The 22,225-nt window shown below is 39.1% G+C and overlaps 1 protein-coding gene across 42 annotated transcripts in view; it reads right to left on the bottom strand.

Moving 5' to 3' along the window:
- PLEKHA5 (pleckstrin homology domain containing A5) overlaps positions 1–22,225 on the bottom strand; it is a 205,164-nt gene that overhangs the window by 82,637 nt on the left and 100,302 nt on the right. For 41 of the 42 annotated variants that reach the window (XM_087968713.1, XM_087968723.1, XM_087968725.1 and 38 more), the window contains 4 exons: positions 15,519–15,602; positions 11,929–12,049; positions 2,672–2,776; positions 667–739 (listed from right to left, as the gene is read on the bottom strand). In XM_087968713.1, the coding sequence (XP_087824839.1) occupies positions 667–739; positions 2,672–2,776; positions 11,929–12,049; positions 15,519–15,602 (383 nt within the window). Of the gene's footprint in view, positions 1–666; positions 740–2,671; positions 2,777–11,928; positions 12,050–15,518; positions 15,603–22,225 lie in introns of those variants that run through there. The other variant, XM_087968738.1, reaches the window with a different exon arrangement.

Below are 22,225 nucleotides of genomic sequence, written 5' to 3'. Positions count from 1 at the left end.
CCAGTTCCGTTTTTGCTGGGAGGGCTGCACGCTGGCCTTCCTGAGCTCTGTTTTCGCTGGCAGAGGCACTGCGGGCCAGTCCTTTGCTGTTTCCAGGGAGGCCCCATAGGCCAGATCTAAGTACCCCGTGGGCTGGATCCAGCCCCCATGCCTTGAGTTTGCACCCCTGCTCTAGACTATTCAAAAAAAAAAAAAAAGAAACACAAGTGCAAAATTTGTACTCATGAAGAACCTGTGGCAGTATATCAGATCAATCAGAGGAAGCAACAGTGGAATAGCTAAAATTAGGAATACAGAAGAGAGGAATTTGATCTATTTTATATTTATAATTGTGAGCTTCCCCAGCATTTAATGCTGCTTCTGACATTCCATTTGTACAGCAACAATCACACAGCTTGTGATATAGGTCAGGGGACATGCAAAACACAAAGACGGAATTTGTTCTGACCCAGATAGTGCAAGGTTAGAACTAACTGACCATTAATTTCCCATGGAACAAATTAAGGGTAGTGCTCAAATCAGCACTTTTATTTTTATATCAACAGAAGGGCAGAATGACCATTACTTGTTCCAAAGTCATCATCTTCTTTTTTTAAAAAAGATAACATAATATATTTTTGGAAGCATAGCTTAACACCATTGCTTAGAGTCATTTAAAAGACTTACCTCGATAGTAGAAGAGACAGAGATCAGAAAGAACAAACCATCGCTTCTTCCAGAGCTTCATGCCAGTACTATCCTGTAGGTAATGATATACAGAATCATAAAGACTGGAAATACAAGAGTTTGGGCACATTACCAAAATCAGAATCTTTCTGTAATTCTGGAGTATCACAGGTTATTACGTATTTGCATGATTAAACCATTAAAACATTTATCATCACAAATAAAATCCCACATTGCCTGACATCTGTGTCCTGAATCAGAAGATGTACGTATAACAGTTGCCAAGGCAACCAATAATAGAGCCCTATTAACTTCATACCCTGGAAAAGTTCCCAATTCACCTCTCTGACTTGTGTGCCACAATGCTCAACTAAACATGCCTTTTCCCTGAGCCACGAAAGTCTTCTTCTCAACACACAATGTTTTCAAATGTGGTTGGGAAATTGTCAAGTTATGAGAAATGACACAATAAACATGTGACATCTCCCCATATGTATCTTTTCTTCATATCCCAGTAACCATTGCCTGCCCTCTAGATATCTAGAATTACAGTGACGGGTGTCATTTTCATTGTGTCATCCTCATCCCCCAATCTCACTGAGGAGCCCATGCTCAGTTTGGAAACCCCTCTGATGTCTGAAGAATGGAATACCAGAAAAGGTAGGGGCCTTCAACATCAGGGGATGTGAAATAGTCAGCAAAAACTCATTATTGCATAAAAAACATGAGCTTTAAACCCCGGAGACCAAAATATAAATGTAACTAGTTTCTGAAGGAGCCGATCTTTGCCTTTCCAAGAACACCATTCATATCAGCAGCAAGAGCAATTTATCTGAGCTTCATCTCTGAATCTTCCACTCTTAAGCTTAAGAGGATGAATCTCAGTACCTAGAGGAGGGCTGTCAAACTCTCAGCCCATGGGCCGGATGTGCCACACCCATGCCCAGTTTAGTGAAGAGGGAAAAAAGTCCCGTGATGCCACCATGAAGATGTGAGTTTGACACCCCTGACCTAGAGTGAAACCAGGACAATGCTAAATACTTTAGAACTTCTGAGAAATACACATTCCAAATGGCACAGGAAGAATATTAGATGATATATGGAAGCCAGAAAACAACAAAGCTGTGCTGGGGAATTCTGGGAGTTGAAGTCCACCCATCTTTAAGACGCCAAGGTTGAGAAACACTGACATAATCTCTTGTGGTTGGCTAAGGTCCAACTTATTCCACATCCAATTTTAACAGTGTTAACTGCCACTGCGACTATTTTTTTAAAGTACAACTTTGATCATGGAGCAAAACCTTGTCACAAGTAAAATAAAATATTATGACAAACTACTCTTGGCCCAGAAAGAGATTTTATTAGTAAATTCTATAGTACAAATCTGCTAAACATCTGGATTACATAAACCAAATTAACAAAATGTTTACACAGGCATATGGTACTGATAAATTACCACTTTAGCTCAAACTTCAGTGTTCACCTCAGGATATGACTTACGTCTTTTCTTTATCCATACAAAGTAAAAGGCAAAAAAAAATATTCAGGTTCTACAGTTTTGTATGATAGAACTGCAAAGGTGAATTAAACAAAAATGATTTATATTGCTTTTGAGAAATGTTTGTAATAAAACAATGCACAATACAAACATAATCTCTTAATGGATGTGGCCCTATTTGGGGGAATAAATCAAATCCAAATATTGAGCAAGCTTTTATCTAACGCACTGTCGTTTTGTACAGTAATAAGATGTTTCACAAACTAGTATAGCTTTCGAATTTCCTGCAGGCTAAAATAACAGAAAGGAAAATCACTCATTTGCAAGTGTGTGGGTTCTCCAGCAGATACCATTTAGCAGATTACCTTCCTTATATAATGTAGAACAAAGCTGCGATTCTGTACTTTTCTTATCTCATAATTGCAATGCTACATTTCAGGTGATGTTATATAACATCCCTCCAAACCCCCCTCGCCCCCCCCACCCCCCCCAAAAAATAGACATTACCTGTTTATACAACCAGCCTCGCCTAACGACTGGTGCATTCGGATTTCTTTTTATTGAATTTGACCTCTTTCCAAAATTATGGACCTTTTTTGAGGAGCGTGATGTCTAAAAATAAAACAAAAATAAATTATCAATACTCAGTATATATAGGAGATGTATAGGAGAGAGAAAAGCAGATTTGGATCATATGCTTCCCTTATGACTTATTAAGAAACTATATTGTTTTTGTTTTTCCTTTCCCCAGGTAAATCAGTAACTACTTTGGAGGTTTTGCTGACTTCTGTTTTCTTGAAGCTTTCAGCGAGGGGAAAACTCTGCTCCCAAGCATTACATAAGCATAGCTTCTATTTTAACAAGAATATAGGTTTTACGGAGAATATTGGAAATAGGGCAGAGAAAATAATCACTAAAATCAAAACAAATTTTAGCCAGAAAGCTAAAATCATAATCAAAATGAGCTAATATTGCTAACGTAGTTATCTCTTACTTTGCCAAGATTCTTTCATGCAGAAAGTACTTTAAGTAAACTAAGTGGTTGCTTTTTTTCCCCCTCTTAGAATTTTATCAGTAAATACAACAAATGTGTGTTATTGATTCAAGATGGTGGTGCTCAAATCACCTTTTATCAAGGATTTTCATTGATGTTCTTTTGCCAATTTACAGTGTAATGGCAAGATGGGGAACAGCACCTTGTAAAACCACTTCTATTATCACAAGTGTCCCAGATATAAATGTGACTTGATTCAGAAAAATCAGATCTATATTTATTTCTTGCAAGCCATTTGTGGCCTTTTTGAGATTTAAATGCAGGCTTATAAGCAGTAATATGATCCCATGAAAAGAGAAGTACATAATATCATACAACACTTTCAGTTAAAAATGGTAGAATGTATCTGATTTTTTTAAAAAATATTTGTCGTTGAAGCATTAATTGGAATGGAAAGCAGGGCTCCATGGGCATGTGTATACTTAATCAAGAAAAGGAGTTCAAATATCACTTCACCTTTTATATTAAATTTAAATGTTGCAAAACAGAGAAAGAAAGAAGAACTAGGCTGTTTTAGGCTGGCCCAAGAATAAGAAATGACGTTAGAAACTTGCAAATGACCATGTGGGTGTCACATTAATTTCACATGAAATCAACATTCTAGTGTCCCATTTTTAAATTATTTCCTCTCAGATCAAAAAGTTAAAGTTGAATTGCTTCAAACAGACTCAATATTTTCCATTTGGCTTTTTTAAAAAATCATTATTAGAATAATGTCATCTTAACGTGTACCACTATTTATTTTCCTTGGGTATCATTCAGAAGATAGGAAGAAGGAAGCACTTTACTATGGTAGAAGAAGTTGAAAAAAAGAACTTGCACAGAAACTATTATCAGATAAACATTTTTACCTGAAAAAGTACCACATTTTGAACAGGTAAGGAGAATTAATCAAAACACACAGCTGGATCAAAGACACACAGAGTTGTTAATTGTTTAATCCCTTTATCAAATAACCTCATTGTGTTATATTTTGCCTTCTTAATACCCTGAACAACTGTACTGCCTTATAAATCATAAAGCTTCATTAATTTTTATAACTAATGTGGATATTTCTGTGACGTATGGTCCATGACAGAACGGGTAGCAAACAATTTCTTGGAGCGGGTCTTAAAGTGAAAATGATGTGGCCAAACAGGCCCGCTCATTAAAGAGGGAAGTGTAAAAAAGCAGAGTGATACCCTCCTGTCTTTTTCATCAGACATTTTCTGCAGAGGCTGCTAAAAACAAATAAATAAAATAATTGTGACAATAAAACCAGCTGTTAGCGGACTCTGAATAGCAGGCACTCACTTTTGTACGAGGGACAAGTGAATCTTTACAATTAAGTCATATTTTATAAACAATTGTGAATGTATGTTACAGTTAATAAAACAATACACTGTAAGCTCTGATCCATCTAATGAGCTAGCCTCAAGATACTCCCATTGTTTTCAAATCATTACCTTAGTTAAAGCTAATGTATATCTTGCATTCATCGTAGTTAGTTATTATATATTAATCTAATAGAACTTTTAAAATGTATTGCTGTAAATACAGTTTACCATAGCTCAGAAATAAAAAACATATTTCTTCATTTATACATTCATGCATTTTTCATGGCATTTGGGTTAAAAATGTGATGGTTGTCTTATCCATACATGATGTAGGAGAAGAGCAGGCAAAGCTGGGAGGCAGAGTTAAGCAAGTCATCAGTCTACAGTCATTACATTCCCATAAATACTTTAAGACATGCCCCTTCTGAATTCTGTTGACCCTTATCTGGTGCCAATTTTGTACTTTTAATTGAATAGATTCTTGTGAATAGGCTTGAGCAATAAATCTTAACCGCAAGGTCACGTGATGTCATGATCTTTTGTGCCTGACCGATGGGCTTATACATGAGAATATACTGTATATCAGGAATATTTTCCACTGTGTTTGACAGTGGAAAAGTGAAAATAAAACTTAAGGTTAATTCCAGGAGAAGAGTTTTATTGTGGCATACAAAATAAAGGCATCAAATTTCATAAGACTTTCTTGTACTGCAGAGTTGGGAAACACGTGGTCCTCCATAGGTGGCTAAACTAGGATTTGCTGCAGCTGCAACCAATTTGGTTGAAGTCAAAGAATATGGAGGAATACAAAGCCCAGAAACTCTTAGCAGTTATATTGGCTGGCAAATACCTGATTGAATAATTGGCTAATATGCTCACCCCATAATGCTATCCTTATCTGAAGGGCAAAACATTTTAAAAAGAAAAAAGAAAAAGTCGAAAAGCATCCTTTTAAATGCTGGATCAAAAAGCACTATTAAATGAGATTTTTAAAAACTTTTTTCTTTTAAAAACTCCTTTTAAACTATTAATGCAGAAGTTCCCTTTTTAAAAAACCCACTTCTTTTTAAGTTTAGTATCAGAGAGACAATGAAAACAAAATAATAAAGCACAATTATTTTCTTGAAATTATAACAAATAGTTATAATAATAACAAAATGGTTACAGGAATACTATAATAAAATTTTAAATACTCTAACTTGAAACATGTCAGATCAATTTTAAACATCAAGCACTTTTCTGTAGCCGTTCTTGTTTCTTTCCAGCCCTTTTCCACCCACAATCATAGGGGAGGAAGGAGGGGGGGGAAATCTTATGCCACGACACAAATCCTTTCTAAGCTAGGCTAACAGGAGCAAATGGAAATCAGGTTCCACCAATCTATACAATTACCAAAATGCTTCTTTCTCCACTCTAATCAGAAAATAGTTAATTTTCCTTTAACCTACTTGAAGAAACGTTTTCCAAAAAAGTCTTCCTGCCGATTAAGGGTTTAATAATGCATTTGTATAGATTGTACATATAGAGGAACCATAATCAGTTTGGATTCAGAAGATGCCTAAAATTGAATGGAAATAATAAAATAAAATAATTCAGCCGATGGCAAAGTGAAAAGTATCACATGGCTTTGTCAGTTGACCACTGAAGATACTGAGCAGCTAACTCAGGGTTGAGATATGGTCAAGTGACACGATTCAATAAAAGAGAATTTCAGGACAAAAACTGGTAAACCTGATTTTGACCAAATCTGAACACTTCCTTATGCAGCTTCAGTGGGTTCTGATATTAGGTTCTTTACAACCCAGCTGCAAGACTGTTTTAATATTTTTCAGATTTCAAAGCTACCTTTCCTAATTTTGCTGTACTTCGTATGAGCCCATTATTGTATAATGAGCAAAATAACTAATCTGGATACCATCTTCAAAAATCTTTTTGATTAAGACCAAGGGGAGCTTATTACATCTAGCACTGTAAGGCATTCACTGTGTCATTCTTTCTCCATTCTATTCTTTGTTTAATTACAACCGTTGCCATATCGCATCAATATGATGCGATTTAAATTCTGGTGAACTAATGAAAATGATTCCCATTTGGTTACACTTCAGTTGTAGGCTACACATTTATGCTTGATCTACTTGACGATACAGTGTTGTGGTGGCACTATCTTGTCATCATGAGAGATAGCAAAATGAATGTTGTCACTTTTATTCATGAGTAACAGAGAATGTACATGACCACAAAGATTAAAAATGTAGCTGTTTTCCCACAGAAAGGAAGAGAGGAAAGTTAGCCAGAACTTATTGTCAAGCATCAGAAGACCAGGCTGTGGAATAGAACAGGGGTGTTAAACTCTGGCCTGTGAGGCTGCCCTGGAAACAATGGAGGACTGGCCTGTGGCTCTCCTTTCTCCGTTTTTGCTGGCGGAGGGTTGCAGGTGGCTGTCATAGCCGAAAATGGAGCTCAGGAGCCCGTTTTCGCTGGCAGAGTGCCGAAAATGGAGCTCGGGCACCCTCTGACACGAGTGATGTCATGCTGGCCATGCCTATCTTGGCAATGCCCACCCCGGCCTCCCGAGGTCAAATACAATGCCAATGTGCCCTCAATGAAATCGAGTTTGACACCCGTGCATTAGAAACTCAGATCGTGATGTTTCCAAGACATCAGAAGAATGTTCTCTTCACTACAACACTCATCTAACCTTTTGTGAAAGACAATATATCACCATTCTGGCACTATTTTTACTAGCCCTTTTTCCCTTTCCCTTTTCATGTCTATTTAGCCCTGTCTTTCAATCCTGTTCCTATCTAGCACTCTTATTTCCCCCCACAGTAGGCAACCTTTTGAAAATCAGGGACTTCCTTTTGCATTTTTGGTGGGGAAAAGGCTGCAGTAGGTGGAATTATGATGTACGATGGGAGATTTATTTATTTATTAAGTTTTTATACTGCCAATATCCATATATTAGAAATGTGGGCCAGTATTCTAGGACTTTGCTTTTCAAACTGTCCAAAACAAATTTTATAGGATTATATTAGCTGCTTCCATGGGTTACCCATTTCAAAATGGCAGGAAACCATGTTCCTAATTTTTAACCACTGCCGGTTGAATTTACAGTAGGTTCCAAAATTGAGACCACAGATTTCCCACTCCTGTTTCTATCAAGTAATGCCAGTGATGCCTGGGCTAAAACTAATCAAGAGACATGGGAGAATAGGATTCTCCATGCAAACTGAAGTTCTTGGGGCTCTCTTGAGCTTTGTTGTTTTCTTGCAGACATTTCATTACTCAAACAAGGTAACATCATGAGTGCAATGGTGATGCAGTGTTTAGAATGCAGTATTGCAGGCAAACTTTGCCCACAATCTGGAGTTCAATTCTGACAGAGCCTGAAAGAGTTTGACTCAGACTTCCATCCTTCCAAGGTCAGTAAAATGAGGACCCCCAACTGTTGGGGGCAATAAATGGCCCAGAAAGTTCTGTAAATCTACAGCTATCTTCGTTCCAGTTTTCATTGTGCTCATCCTAGATTCTTGGGAAGAACTCATATGAAGGCTGAAGAAGTGACAGCTGTGACTTCATAGTGGTGAACAGATATATTTAATTAGCATACAGCCAAACTCCCAATAATGGAAGCTAATATTAACACTTTTTTATCCATGCAAGCAGGGGTGGGATTCAATTTTTTTAACAAGTGGTTCTGTGGGCGTGGCTTAGTTGGTGGGCATGGCTTAATGGTCATGTTATTGGCTGGGTGTGGCCAACTTAATATCACTCACATCGAGGCACGCATCTCCTCGCCTGGCCTCTCATGACTATGGGGATGCTGCAACAGTTGGAAGTGTGAAAAATGGTTATGTCACTTTTTTCAGTTCCATTGTAACTTTGAATGGTCACTCCACACAAGCAAAGTACCAGCAAAGGAGGGGAAAAAAACTCCAGAGACATTCCTGAGACAGGAAGTCTAGTACTGCCAAGAATGTAATAAGGGTTAACGGAGAGGCAGTTTCTGTAAGCAACACCAGAATGTTTCCTTCCTGCCTTCCTTACAGGATTAGGCCAGTAATTTCTTCTAACAACCGGTTCTCTGAACTGCTTAGAATGTTAACAACCGGTTCTAGCGAATAGGTGCGAACTGGTAGAATCCCACCCCTGCATGCAAGTCAGTGTGTTTTTAGTAATAGCAGCAAGTAATAATATAATATACAATGTAAATATAAAATTTAGTAACCATGCAAACCGACTCTTTCCAAACGTGTACAGGTAATCTTGACTTACAACAGTTCATTTAGTGACCGTTTGAAGTTACAATGGCACTGATAAATGTGACTTATGACCATCTTTCACACTTAGGACCATTGCAGCTTTCCCATGGTCACGTGATTAAAATTCAGACACTTGGCAAGTGTTTGACTCATATTTATGACAGTTGCAGTGTCCCAGAGTCATATGATCCCCTTTTGCGGCCTTTTTACAAACAAAGTCAATGGGGATGCCAGATTCACTTAAGTGTGTTACTAATTTAACAAGTGCAGTGATTCACTTAACGAAAGTGGCAAGAAAAGTCGTAAAATGGGGCAAAACTCACTTAACAAATGCCTCACTTGGTAACATAAATTTTGGGCTCAATTGTAGTCGTAAGTCGAGGACTAACGTATAAGACTTAAGAGTATCTACTTGTTTGAACCCAGTTATCATATTGCAACAAGGATCTTCCAAATGTAGTCCAGAAAAGATGCATATGCTGACAGGAAAGCACTTGTACTAATAAACTTGTGTGCTTAATAAAAGTATTAATAATTCTCATGTGGACATTTTCAGTCATGAAATTGACTCTCTAATGTCATTAGCTTATAATTACTCCATCTGTATGGAGAGCACACTTTATAAATCATGAGCAGACACATTCTTCCTCCAGGGATCTTATGCTCAAAAATTCAGTAAAGGGAAAACAACAGCAGAACGTGAAGAAAGCATTATTGGGATAACAGTAAAAGAACATTTAATTGTTTCAGTTACAGGCTAGGCTTTTGCACAGAAGATTGATGCTGTTAAACTTCTTTAAACACCCAGTGTGGATTAAATAGTGAGCTGGGCCATTTTATCACTAGAACTGTTAATTAGCATTCACTCCTAATTGATATTGGTTTTCTTGTCGCTCTTGATTCTTCAAAATTATTGAATTATGCAAGACACAAGTAGAGAAGCCTCAAGCTATAACGGAGAGTGTTAGTGTTGTTGCCAGAACATTCCGTTCAAGGTCTCAGAAGTTTATCTTTTCTCTCCAAATCCTGATTTCTTAGCTACTACCATTTTTTCTCGCCTGGACATTTCAGTATGCTCTTTCTGTCTGTAGCTTAGAAAAATCCAGAAGTATAGCACAGGGGCGTGATGATGAGCTTATGACACATGTCAAAGGTGACATGCCAGCGTTTACCAATACCCAACAACTATTCTGGAAAGCACGCCCCATTCTCCTAAGCAGTCTCCAGACTCTCTGAAAATGAGTTTTACTTTTATTTCATTTTTGTAATGAGAAAAGCATGGTGGCTCACAAAGTTAGAATACTGGCTGCCTATCAGCAGGTTCATGTTCGAGACCCATTGCTGCTGAGAGGTGGGGTGAGCTCCTGTCATAGGCTTCAGCTCCTGCTGACCCAGTAGTTCAAAAACGGTAGATTAACGGTATCACTTTGGTGAGCAATTTCATGGGGACACGAAAGGAGCCCCCAGGCAACGGAGCAAATTTTTTTCGCTTCCAACATGGGAAAAACCCTGCAATTATTTGACATTTCTTTATATAATGCATAGCAACATACATGATTGTATTGTATTTTTTTCCAAATAAATCAATATCCAAAGAATTTTTTTCTCTTTTATTTGTGGATGTGGGGAAACACATCAATAGAGACAGGTTAGACATTTTCTGATTTTTTTATAGGACATCTATAAAAGTTTCGCCATCACTGGTACAACGTTTCCACGCTTCAGAGGCTGAGACATTTAATGAAACCAGAAAGTAAGTAAAGGAGGAATTTATAATATTTAGCAATATGCATGATAATTAACTGAAATTAATGGGAGAAATTGAATGTGAGTTATTTATTCTGTAGGACACAAGAAAGGCAACCTTTTTTGATTTAGGGTTTTCAGTTTGTTTTATGCCCTGTTTAAGGGCCACAGAAGAGAGAGAGAAGGCAGAATGAAAATGTTCACCCACCTTGTTAAGTTTGAGTGTGTGTGCACGTCTGTATGCCCACGTTGAAGAGCAAAACGACTTTTTTTTTTACTTTGACCACACTGAATAGAAAAAAATTGCCAATTTGTAAGGTAAGGTTTCTTAAAGAACCACAATTAATGTCTCAAGTAAAAATTACAGCTTAAGAAGAAGGATAGAAGAAGAAAAAAGGGTGATGATTTTCTTCTCTTTCATTCACTTCCAACAGCCAAAGTATTTGGCTGAAATCCAAGCAACTGAATATAGAAAAATATAAAGAAACAGTAATAACAAATGAGTGAGAAAAGCTGGATAATCTGTTCCTTTTCTTTTTCCTTCCTTCTTCTTCTTTTTTAAATGAAGTTTGCACTTCAGAGTAGCAATTTAACAGATAAAACCTCTTCAGACATCTTCTACCTTACGGATTAATAACTCAAAAGTATGGCGTGATTTGTTCTAACAAAATCTGCTGTGTGGTGTTCTTCATTACCTCAGAAAGTGATCCGGGAGGACTTTTTCCCCTAACCTCTTGGCCTCAGCAGTAGGCTGCAGTGAGGCTGCTTTCACGGGCTTTTTATAAGAACAACTGTATGGGCCACCAACTGGGATGATGATTATAGCTTATTAGAAAACCATTAAAGGATTATCTGTTCTCTGTGACTTTTTAAAATAAGAAAGGAATCCATTTTAGCCACACACTTAGTAGGGTTGTGCAGTGCTTTAGATCTGAAAGCAAAAAGGTGTTTTCAGGGGAGGCCTTAAACTGAGCCAAGTACATCTATTCCCAGAAGTGAACTACTGCACAGTCCTCATATTTGTTTATTGGCATTTAATAATGAAGTTGTTTATAATTTAAAAACCAGCATGCGTTATACAATATTATTATTATTCATGGTAGATTTTATACATATTGTATAGATTGTATACTGCAACTTAATTTTTATTAGCGCTTCACTTGAATTTTTTTCCCACAGAAAACAACACACAACGATTTATTAAAAAAAAACAAAAACCAATAAATAGACCAATGGATCTAAAAAAGCTGTTTAAATTTTTTTAACTTCCAAACGCAGATCGATTGTCTTACAACCTCTACACAATTGTGCTTCTACACCACACTAGGCTTACTAGCTCAATAATTTTGTACTAATGAATAATGTATATTGAATACAATAACTTACTCTGCCCAGAGGACTCATCGGATGTGCTGTGTAATCTGATGTCAAATTATAGTGTGCAGCTTCAGACACCATGTTTAATGGTCGTTCTTTCTTTTCTTCTGAAGTCATAGCTGCTGCAGTCCTGAAAACAGAATGTTCAGTTACATGGGAACCTGTTGGGCATTCAAGACTAGAAGAAAAACACCTTTAATTGTTTCTAATAAGAGTCTGAATATGTTACCTGTCCAGATTCCCACCAAATGTTGATGCAAAACAATAATGACTATGTAAAACATGTCTCTCTCTGGGAGCATCCTAGAGTAGGTTCTCAACAGGTTAATGCAAAGTATCTCCTACTTTAGTAAATGCCATACCTGAAAACCTCTCAGGCCTACAGTGCTAAAAAAAGAAACAAAAGGGCTGCCAAAAATGATGTGCCCAATTTTATGCATCACAATTGCTGAACCTCTGACTGTTCTCCCAGGCTTTGACTGAATGAGCCCTATTGGTTTAGGCATTTTGGGGGGTTTTCACATTATTGGTTAACTTTCTTCTTGTCTTAGATATATGTGTGGTTTTTTTTTTTTTTTACATTTTACTTCAGTGTAAGCTACCCAATGGTTGCAAAAGTGGGAGACCTTGAAATTTGAATATCAAATTATTGAATTAATACAGTAATAAATACATGTTTAGAAAAACTACAGAAACAATAGCACTTAGACTTATATATAGCTTTACACCCCTTTCTAAGCAGTTTACAAAATCAGCATATTGCCCCCAACAATTTGAGTCCTCATTTTCCCCACCTCGGAAAGATGGAAGGCTGAGTAAACCTTGAGCCTGGTGGGATTTGAACTGCCAAATTGCAGTCAGATGGCAGTCAGCAGACGTAGCCTGCAGTACTGCACTCTAACCACTGTACCACTGATGGCCACTATATAATTTTTTGTGCCACTATATAATTTTACAACTCAAGCAGCAAAAACTAATCTTTGATGTCACAGTCCCATTTTGAGGGTGAGTAGGTCTAATTTCACCATATTTCTCCTTTTCAAGATTGATCTTGTTCAATATCGGCAAATTATAATTACCAAAGAGGATTCAGGAAGTCCCAGGGCATTGAGAAGGAAATTCAAGGAAGCCAAATGCTTATTGCAAAACAAAAAAAGAGATAAATCAAGCTAGGGGAATAGTGGATAGGTGAACTATGAATAGGGTGGATTCTGTAGGCTGAAAACTCTGTGAGTAAGAAAATTTCAGTCTGGAATGGATGGATGGTTGGATTGGTGATTACTCTGACAGACTGAGATACCAACAATATAGACACAGAAGATGGAGGAAAAAAGGAATGATGACATATGACATGAGAAAATTGTATTCTTTAAATTTCACAAGTTGTAGAACATCTCAACGCATTTTGCATTGCCTAATAAAATTGGAAAAAGTTGGAATATGGGAAACGTTGTTCTGAAACTTGGGCTTTTCACCCATTAAGGCATATCAGAACTAAATGAAGGTTGCCCTTTATGTTGTCCTCAGAGGTGTACCTTATTTCAACAATATAGCCATAAGTGTCCCAAAGGTATTTTTTCAACAGTCAACTGGACTTTCTGGTTTTTCTTTGAAGACATGTCGCTTCTCATCCAAGAAGCTTCTTTTTGAGCTTGGTGGCACAGTGGTTAGAATGCAGTACTGCAAGCTACTTCTGCTGCCTGCCGGGGCTGCCTGTAATTTGGCAGTTTGAAGGGCTTAAGGCTGACTCAGCCTTCCATCCTTCCAAGGTCGGTAAAATGAGGACGCAGATTGTTGGGGGCAATATGCTGACTCTGTAAGTGCTTAGAGAGGCTGTAAAGCACTGTGAAGTAGTATATAAATCCAAGTGCTATTGCTATTCAGCTCAGAGCTGAAGAATGACTGAGACATGGCTATATTTGGTTTACCTGCTCTATAAGCAACAGGTACTTATATTCACAAAGACCAGTAACTGCAGTAAAAAATAGTATTCTAGTAGTCCTTGTTGAACAATGGGAGTTCCTGTCATGCCCCTGTCGGAATCTGATTCTGAGGGGGAGGCCGAGCAGCTGACAGGGAGTGGGAGTGTGGCTCTGGTGGCTAAGAAACTGGGGAAGGGCAAAGTCCGGCTGGGCAGAGCAGGGGAGAGGTAGAGCAAGGCAGAGGGAATTCAGAGGAAGACCCAGGCCCACCTCCTCTTCATCCTAGGGCACGCAGGGAGGAACGGAGAAGGGAGCAACGTGAGTTGTGTGGCTTATGGGGGAGGAAAGTGCCCTGATTCCCTTCATTAGCTGCAGCTTGGGAACACAGTGCTTAAAAAGGGAGTTTGCGCACAGCAATTTGTGGGAAGCAAATCGTGAGTTATCTTTTATTGTCGAGGCTTATCTGGGTTCCTGGCATCTTCCCAACTGTGTGTGTTTTGTTAGCCTTTGAAGTCTGCAATTCCTTATCCTGCCCTGTCCAGTTAATTGCTGCAGCATGGTTTGTGTGGATTTTTATTTACAGTTTATATGTACTTTGTTTTCAGACTGAATTTCCTCCACTTAAAGACTGTTCTTGGGAGAGTTTTTTCTCCAGCCGAAGGTAACTGGATATTGGGGGCAAAGTTGGAGGTATTAAAGGGACTTTTCTTACTTATGTGACTATGTTGTCTTTGTGCCACATCCCGGGTCATCACAGTTCCCCCACTGTTCCACCCCCACGGTTACATATTTCCATTTGGTCATTTGCCCATCACTTTGCATTTACAAGTTGTTTGCACCATCCCATGATCATATGATGGTAATTTTTGGCATTTTTTTGCCTGTCAGGATTCCGGCAATGGCCCTAATTAAATCATAAGCTTCAAGCCAACCCTCAAAAACTTCAGAAGATTTATTGGGAGCAAACATGTCAGTATGATCTGTGTGTAGCCTTTCTCCCCCTCCCTTTTCTGTTCATGGCAACTCTAAAACGGGCATAGAAATGTTTTATGAGTTGACACCTCCGTTGAGTAAAATGGATTTCCTTAGCAATCATGGCATTTGTTTAATAACCTCTACAAAAAGGTTGTAAAATCAGGCACAGTCACATGATGCCCCCCTTAATAATTACCACGACTTACGACTACAATTCTGGGCTCAAGGATTACCTGTAACTAGATCGTTGTTTCTGTACTGCAATATTCATTTTTTAGATTTATTAGAAAAGTGTTCCTTTTGACCGAAAAACAGTCAAACGTAAAGCAAGAACTGAAGTAGAAATAAAAAGCTTTTTATATGCCATCAAATAATAAATAAATAGACAACTTCCTGGTCAATTGATCATATATGAATGATTAACTGATCATCAGTTGAACAACAAAAGCAAATAATTATTCATGCTTGCATTCAACTTTTTGCATGCATTCACTTCCTTAACACTTTTCTTTCAAAGGGTTGGCTTATTCTAAAATAGTTTTACCATTACAAATTACTTTGGGATTTTGTAAATAACAGTACGGTACTATTTAACAAGTACTCTATATTATATAACAACTGTATAATAACTATATAAAAAAATATTCAGAGTATCAAAAAATGTAATTTTTTTGGTACAACCTTTTGTAAACACGTACTTACTGTTCATTCACGACGAATATGCAATTGTCCTGTGATGGCTGTCCTGTGACTGGATGCTTGCAGGTCACTTTTCGTTCATTGTGACTGTGGAGGAACAAATACAGGAATTATTTAAGCATGCATTGATTGATTTTACAGCTTAATTGGAAACCCCTTTTGACCTTTTTGCATAGAACAGAAAAAAATGAAAATGACATATGGATTTGATGATTGGAAAAACATTGTAGTCAATACAAAAAGAAAAAGAAAGAAAGAAAGAAAGCTATGATGTAAATTTAAACTGTGTTTAATGTAAAGGTATTTTTATAGTCTGAAACAGAGATGGAAGTAATTTCCTTCATATTTTTCTTTTGACTCCTCATGACTTTGCTTGAAATGGCATGAACATTCTATTTACATTCTGGTTTGTCACCTATTCTTTAAGATAGTTCAGTTCCCCATTGCATGTTGGTGCAGACTTAGACTGCCTCAAAGGGGTTTTCTTCGAAAGGTATTGGGGCTCTTTTTTTCCTTGAGGAAGAAGAAAAACCTGTACTTCTCATCCAAGAAGCTTCAATGGATACTGGTATCGGGAGATGGAAGGATAGGAACTGTCAATTGAGACTGGATGGTGGCGGGACAGAAGGATAGGTTCCATTCTCCCACCATCCAGGCTCAACTGTCTGCACCTGTCCTTCCTTCCCACCACCATCACAACTGATGAAGCTTCATGGATGAGAAGCGAAATGTTTTCTTCTCCTCCCTCAAGGAAAAAAACAGCCTAGTGGCCTTTTGAAAGAAGCCCCTTTGGGACAATTATGACCTGGATGACTGAGAATCTCTACACATTAGCAGTTCTTCTCCTTTTGACAAACTTTCCTTCCCAAAGTTAAGTTAGTTGACTCTCTTGTTGTGGAAATACGTGTCTATCCCTTCTCCTTCTTCTTTCTGGCTGCTCCTTGGGCACTGGAGTTATTGTAATTATGCTGTTGAGTGATTATTTTTATAACATTTTTCACATTCTTTTTGAACTGGCATGTCATGTCATAAATGCCAGTAAATAATCAACTTATGCATGCATACAATCTTCAGAAGACAAAGGAAAAAATATTGATAAAATATAGCCCATGTATACTGGGCAAAGATTCAAAGATCTACTATAGTTATTATGAGAATGTAGGTGTTTCAACTGAATTCTCGGTTGTCCTGTGATTATGGAATGCAAGATATCGTATACATTTCTCTATCCTTCAGCCAGCAATAGCGGAAAAATATCTATACAGGAATTTAAGAAGTTGATTAGGAGGGGGTGACAATTGGCAAGCCCTCATTTAAGGCCCGAGTGTTGCTACATTACAGGGTGAGCTTCCATCACTCGCTCCAGCTCTTGCCAACCTAGCAGTTCAAAAGTGTAGCAACCACGAATATGTAGATAAGTACCACTTGGTGGGCAACTTTATAGGGACATGAAAAGAGTCCCCAAAAGGGTGTGCCCCGAGCAATGGTGATGTCACTGGCTAATCCTCTCAACCAGAAAATCTTTGTAGGGCATCTTTGACTCAAATGTAGTACCGTGTTTCTCACAAAATAAGGCCCACTCTCCTTATGCCTGCTGTTGTGTTTATTTAAAACTTCCCAAAGTTTGCAAACAAGGGGGGGGGGGGGGAGACATGAAAAAGGAAAGCTTCAAGTGATACAACAACCTTCAATATACAGAATATTCTGCCAACATGATAGTGATCACTGGTGGTGAACTTCCTCTAGGAAACATTAGTATCTGACAACACTTTAAGCAAAACAAAACAAAAAGCATATTCAAACATACCCAGGCATATTTTAAGAGCAAGAGAGCAAGGTGCATAGAAGATACATCCAAGTAAACTAAAATAATATCCCCCCTCCCTCTCTCTCCCTCCCCCCCCAAATATATAATTAAATAAAATATTAAAACTTTGCCTTGTATCTTCCATCCTTATGAGTAGCAGAAGTATAAATAATAAACTTCTCCACCACAAGAGCTTTCCCCTGCGTTTTATTTTTTTATTGTTTACTGCAAGCTGCCTGAGATGATTTAATAATGCTGCCATTTTCAAAGGCCTATTGTGAACTTGCAAAGCATTTGCACAGTGGGATAATGTCACCCTAGTCAAATGGGTGAAACAATGATTGCCTAAAGCGGTACACAATTGTTGCCCATCCAAGAAATGAACCTGTACTTTGCCAACTTGCAGAAAAACAATCACAGCCCAAAACTAATCTGAGAGTCTGTTGTAACAGTAAGTATGCCTATGGATGGGTATACCAAGGGTTTAGTCCACATCCAAGACTCGGAGATAAACATTAAAGATTTATGCATGAAATCAGACTCCCTTTTGCATATTAGGGAAACCAGTATTAGCTACATGCATTCTGGACCTGTGAAGCTTAATTAGTGCCTCCAATGAATGGAGAGGGGGGGGGGGGAATGACTAAACAACTACTGAGGCTATTGTTTCACTGATTAGCAATTACCACTCCTCATTTAGTTTGAATGCAATTTATGTTAAGTCAACTCTGCAACTCTATCTCCTAGAATACATGGCATTAATGTAAAGATTTCCCTGAAGCTTCCCAGGAAAAATAATACTTGAAAAGCTGGGCAAAAAGCTGGGCTCTGCTGGGCAAATTCTTCGTTGGACTGCTATACTGCAACCTGATTCTCTCATCTCTTGCACAGCCTAGAATTTCTGAAGGTTTTCTTGCAGGTTAATTAAATCTACCTGTCTGGAATTTAAAACCGGTTTTAATTGTCCTCTCTTGGGTAGTAAACATTTTATTCTCTTGTTCCTTTATATCCTTTTAATTATGTGAAAGCTGTCAGTATGTAACCTACTTAGTGTTTCTTCTTGGAGCAAAATAGATTTGCTTTAACAAACTCACGTTATCTTTATCATGCAGAATTAAAAAACCCCGGAGACAGATGAAAGCAGAGGTATATTTTATTTTTTTAATGTCGATATAATGATATTTGGCAGCAGCCAGTCTAAAAACTAAGATCCAGAAACTCAGAAATCTCCATGGTAAAACTTCATTGCCATGCAGGGCCATTCTTTCTCAAATCAATGTGTAAGTAGCTCTCTCCATCAGCGAAGCCTTCAGAAGTGGACACAGCTGGCTGAGACATACCTTCACCAGAAATCAACTGACAGCTTGCATCATAAATCCTTTTAACAGCATTGTTTTTTTTTTTTAGTTAGGAGACCGAGGACTCAATATTACATTTTACACAAGAGGTTGGAGCCCAGCATACACAGGTAGCTATCAAACTGGTGTCTATTTGGCAGAACAACATAAACCTAAGTTCTTCGATCTACATGCCCAGACACTGTGCCATCTCTGATGGAATATTCTGGGCCAGTTTGGGCAAGTGAATATGTTTATGTATGTATTATTATTAAACAAATATATATATATATATATATGGCTATCCAATTCACATAAACAGAGACTCAGAACCGGTTATGCTCTATTCCCACCAAGCTTCTTATGCAAGCTCATAATCTAGAAAGCAATGTTCTCACAAATTCAAAGTATACAGGTTTTAATGCAATGGGCAATGTGTTAGGTTAGAGTTTTGGAACCTGGCCCTGTATTCCATGACCTTCATTTATGAGTAAGAAATGTTAGGATGGGGCTTCTCTGGGATCCTTTAGAAACCCCCCCCCCTTATTCTTCATCTTTCCTCCTTCTTCATCTCCTAATGCAGGGGTGTCAACCTCTGGCCTGGAGGGCCGCCCTGAAAACAGCAAAGGACCCCAGTCCTCTGCCTGCAAAATCAGAGCTTGCGAGGGCTGTGTGTGGCATGTGAGGGCTCCAACAAATCCTCCTCATTCAAAGCAAAAGTCTCTAGCCACATCTCAGATCTTTCTTGCCACAATTGTTATGTTAAGCGAATCTGATTTTCCCATTGACTTTACTTCTCACAGGGTCACAAAAGGTGATCACATGACCCCAGGAGACTGCAACATCATAAATATGAGTCAATTGCCAAGCGTCTGAATTTTGATCACGTGACCATAGGGATTTTGCAACAGACGTGTGAAAAAATTGTCATAAATAGCTTTTTTCAGTGCCATTGTAACTTAAACTAAATGCACTGTATACTTTAGGACTACTGTATTTTGAACAGTCACTAAATGAACTGTTGTAAGTCAATGACTACGTGTATACAACATCCAAATAGAATTTTAATTCAACCAAAATAAAAGCATTGATTTTACTATGTTTACAGATATATTAGGGAACAGGCAAATGTAGATTTCTTACATTTACAAGTGTCTTGAAAAAGTGTGTGTGTGTTTGTATTTGTGTGCGTGTGTGGGTGTGGGTGTGTATGTGTCAGTGGGGAGGGAATATTTCCTTGCTATTTTTGTTTTCTGTCCTAATTTTTCTTTTGCAATGAGATACATGAGCATCAACGATACATGATGCCTTGAGAAAATTACTAAAATACTCTGGGAAAATGTAATAAACATATTTATATCTATATGAAATCTGCAGCTGTACATGTTTAATATTCCCCCTGAAATGTCACTTCAGGATTTTTCATATTATCTGAAGATATGAAGTTTTTCTCAATTACATGTTTGAAAATGGAAAATGAAAAAGGCTTTTCTGAAACACAGATGACTATCAGCTCCATAATCAGAATATTTCTTGGGTAATAAAAGAGCATTACGACAAACTTCAAAGTCATTGAATTCTCTCACAAAGGTAGTGATTTTAGCTTTAAACATCAGGATTTGAAATCCACATTAATAATCTTTCCTGCTCCCACAGCTTGATGCAAACTCAGGATAAGATCTAAGACACTGCATCTATGGAGGTAGTAATTCACCACTGATTTAGGTTGAGTTATTTACTGAAGAGACTGGTCTGTTGAGATATTTCCCAGTAAATTTAAAACTCTGAAAGACAAGGTTTAGGGTAGCTTAATCTTTAACAACAGTATTCTGCAGGCAAATTATAAAACGGATTTAGCCTGCCTAGGAATTCCTAAATCGTTTGCTGAGATAGAAATCCAAGTTCTCAGAAAACTATACATTAAATTCATTGTGAATATTCAAAACCCTCAATTTGGACTTAGCAGAGGCAAGGATAAAGGGTCTGAGTACCACAGAAAAGGACGGTGATTTAGCAAAACTATTAGTATTACACAAAATGAGATTGCTACATCTGTTTATCCACAACAGATACAAAACTGCAACTTTTACTTAGATTCTAACTGGAAAGCACATAACAACATAATAGTAACCAGATGGAAGGCAAGCATCCCCCACCTGTGGCTTATGAAAGGCTTCTATTATCAGGTTGGAGCACTGAAATAGTAAGCTTTCATTTAGACAGCTCAGGAAGCTGAAGAGAAAAATGAGGTCTTCAAACCCCCCCCCCCCCCCCCCCCCCCCCCCCCCCCCCCCCCCGCCCCCCCCCGGCCCCGCCCCCCCCCCGGCCCCCGCCCGGGGGGGGGCGTAAAAAAAAAAAAAAGGTCCCCCCCCCCCCAAACCCCCCCCCCCCCCCCCCCCCCCCCCCCCCCCCCCCCCCCCCCCCCCCCCCCCCCCCCCCCCCCCCCCCCCCCCCCCCCCGCCCCCCCCCCCCCCCCCCCCCCCCCCCCCCCCCCCCCCCCCCCCCCCCCCCCCCCCCCCCCCCCCCCCCCCCCCCCCCCCCCCCCCCCCCCCCCCCCCCCCCCCCCCCCCCCCCCCCCCCCCCCCCCCCCCCCCCCCCCCCCCCCCCCCCCCCCCCCCCCCCCCCCCCCCCCCCCCCCCCCCCCCCCCCCCCCCCCCCCCCCCCCCCCCCCCCCCCCCCCCCCCCCCCCCCCCCCCCCCCCCCCCCCCCCCCCCCCGCCCCCCCCCCCCCCCCCCCCCCCCCCCCCCCCCCCCCCCCCCCCCCCCCCCCCCCCCCCCCCCCCCCCCCCCCCCCCCCCCCCCCCCCCCCCCCCCCCCCCCCCCCCCCCCCCCCCCCAAAAAGAGAAACAAAAATGAGACACAAGGACCAAATATCACACAATGGTTAGTAACTTACAAAAAGATAGAAGTTAAAGAACATTTCTTTAAGAAACAAGAGAAGGATTTTGAGCTCTCTCAACATTTGCAGCATTACTCTATATTCCCAGTAGTAATACAAACTGTAAAATTTGTCACCGCCAAGCAATTTTTAACACTTGGGTATATCTATCTATCTATCTATCTATCTATCTATCTATCTATCTATCTATCTATCTATCTATCTATATTTGGGAACACATGATCTTACTGATTTCTTTGGATTTATGTCCAGAAGATGTAATAAAGTACTGAATCTTTAGAGATCATGAAGATTATGGAAGTGACTGTCTTGAAGCACATAAATTAGAAGTCTCAATAAGTCATACATTCTGTACGCTTTAAGAACTTTCAGCTAATTGCAAATTTAGTCAACTTGCATGATGTTCTCATGACTATATTTTAAACATTTAACAATATATTCAGCAGGAGTAAAGGAAAATAAGAGGTCTATCAACATCAATACCTATGCAATAGGTAGTATTTGAATAAGGGGAGGCTTACAAATGTACATGTCAAAATCTACTGAGGATACCATGGAAGTTTGTGGTTTTCAAAATTTTCAAAGTAAACAGTACAAATCCTCTCTGCAACATTTAGGCTGTGTTCCCATGATCTACTAAACACTATAATGAGGTTAATAAAATGAAA

The sequence above is a fragment of the Notechis scutatus genome, chromosome 6, assembly GCF_049901735.1.
Source record: "Notechis scutatus isolate UNSWTSFEM ecotype Mainland chromosome 6, rNotScu1.2, whole genome shotgun sequence".
In the NCBI taxonomy this organism is placed as follows: Eukaryota; Metazoa; Chordata; class Lepidosauria; order Squamata; family Elapidae; genus Notechis; species Notechis scutatus.
The sequence above is the reverse complement of the archived record's forward strand: the minus strand, read 5'-3'. Positions and strand labels throughout refer to the sequence as shown.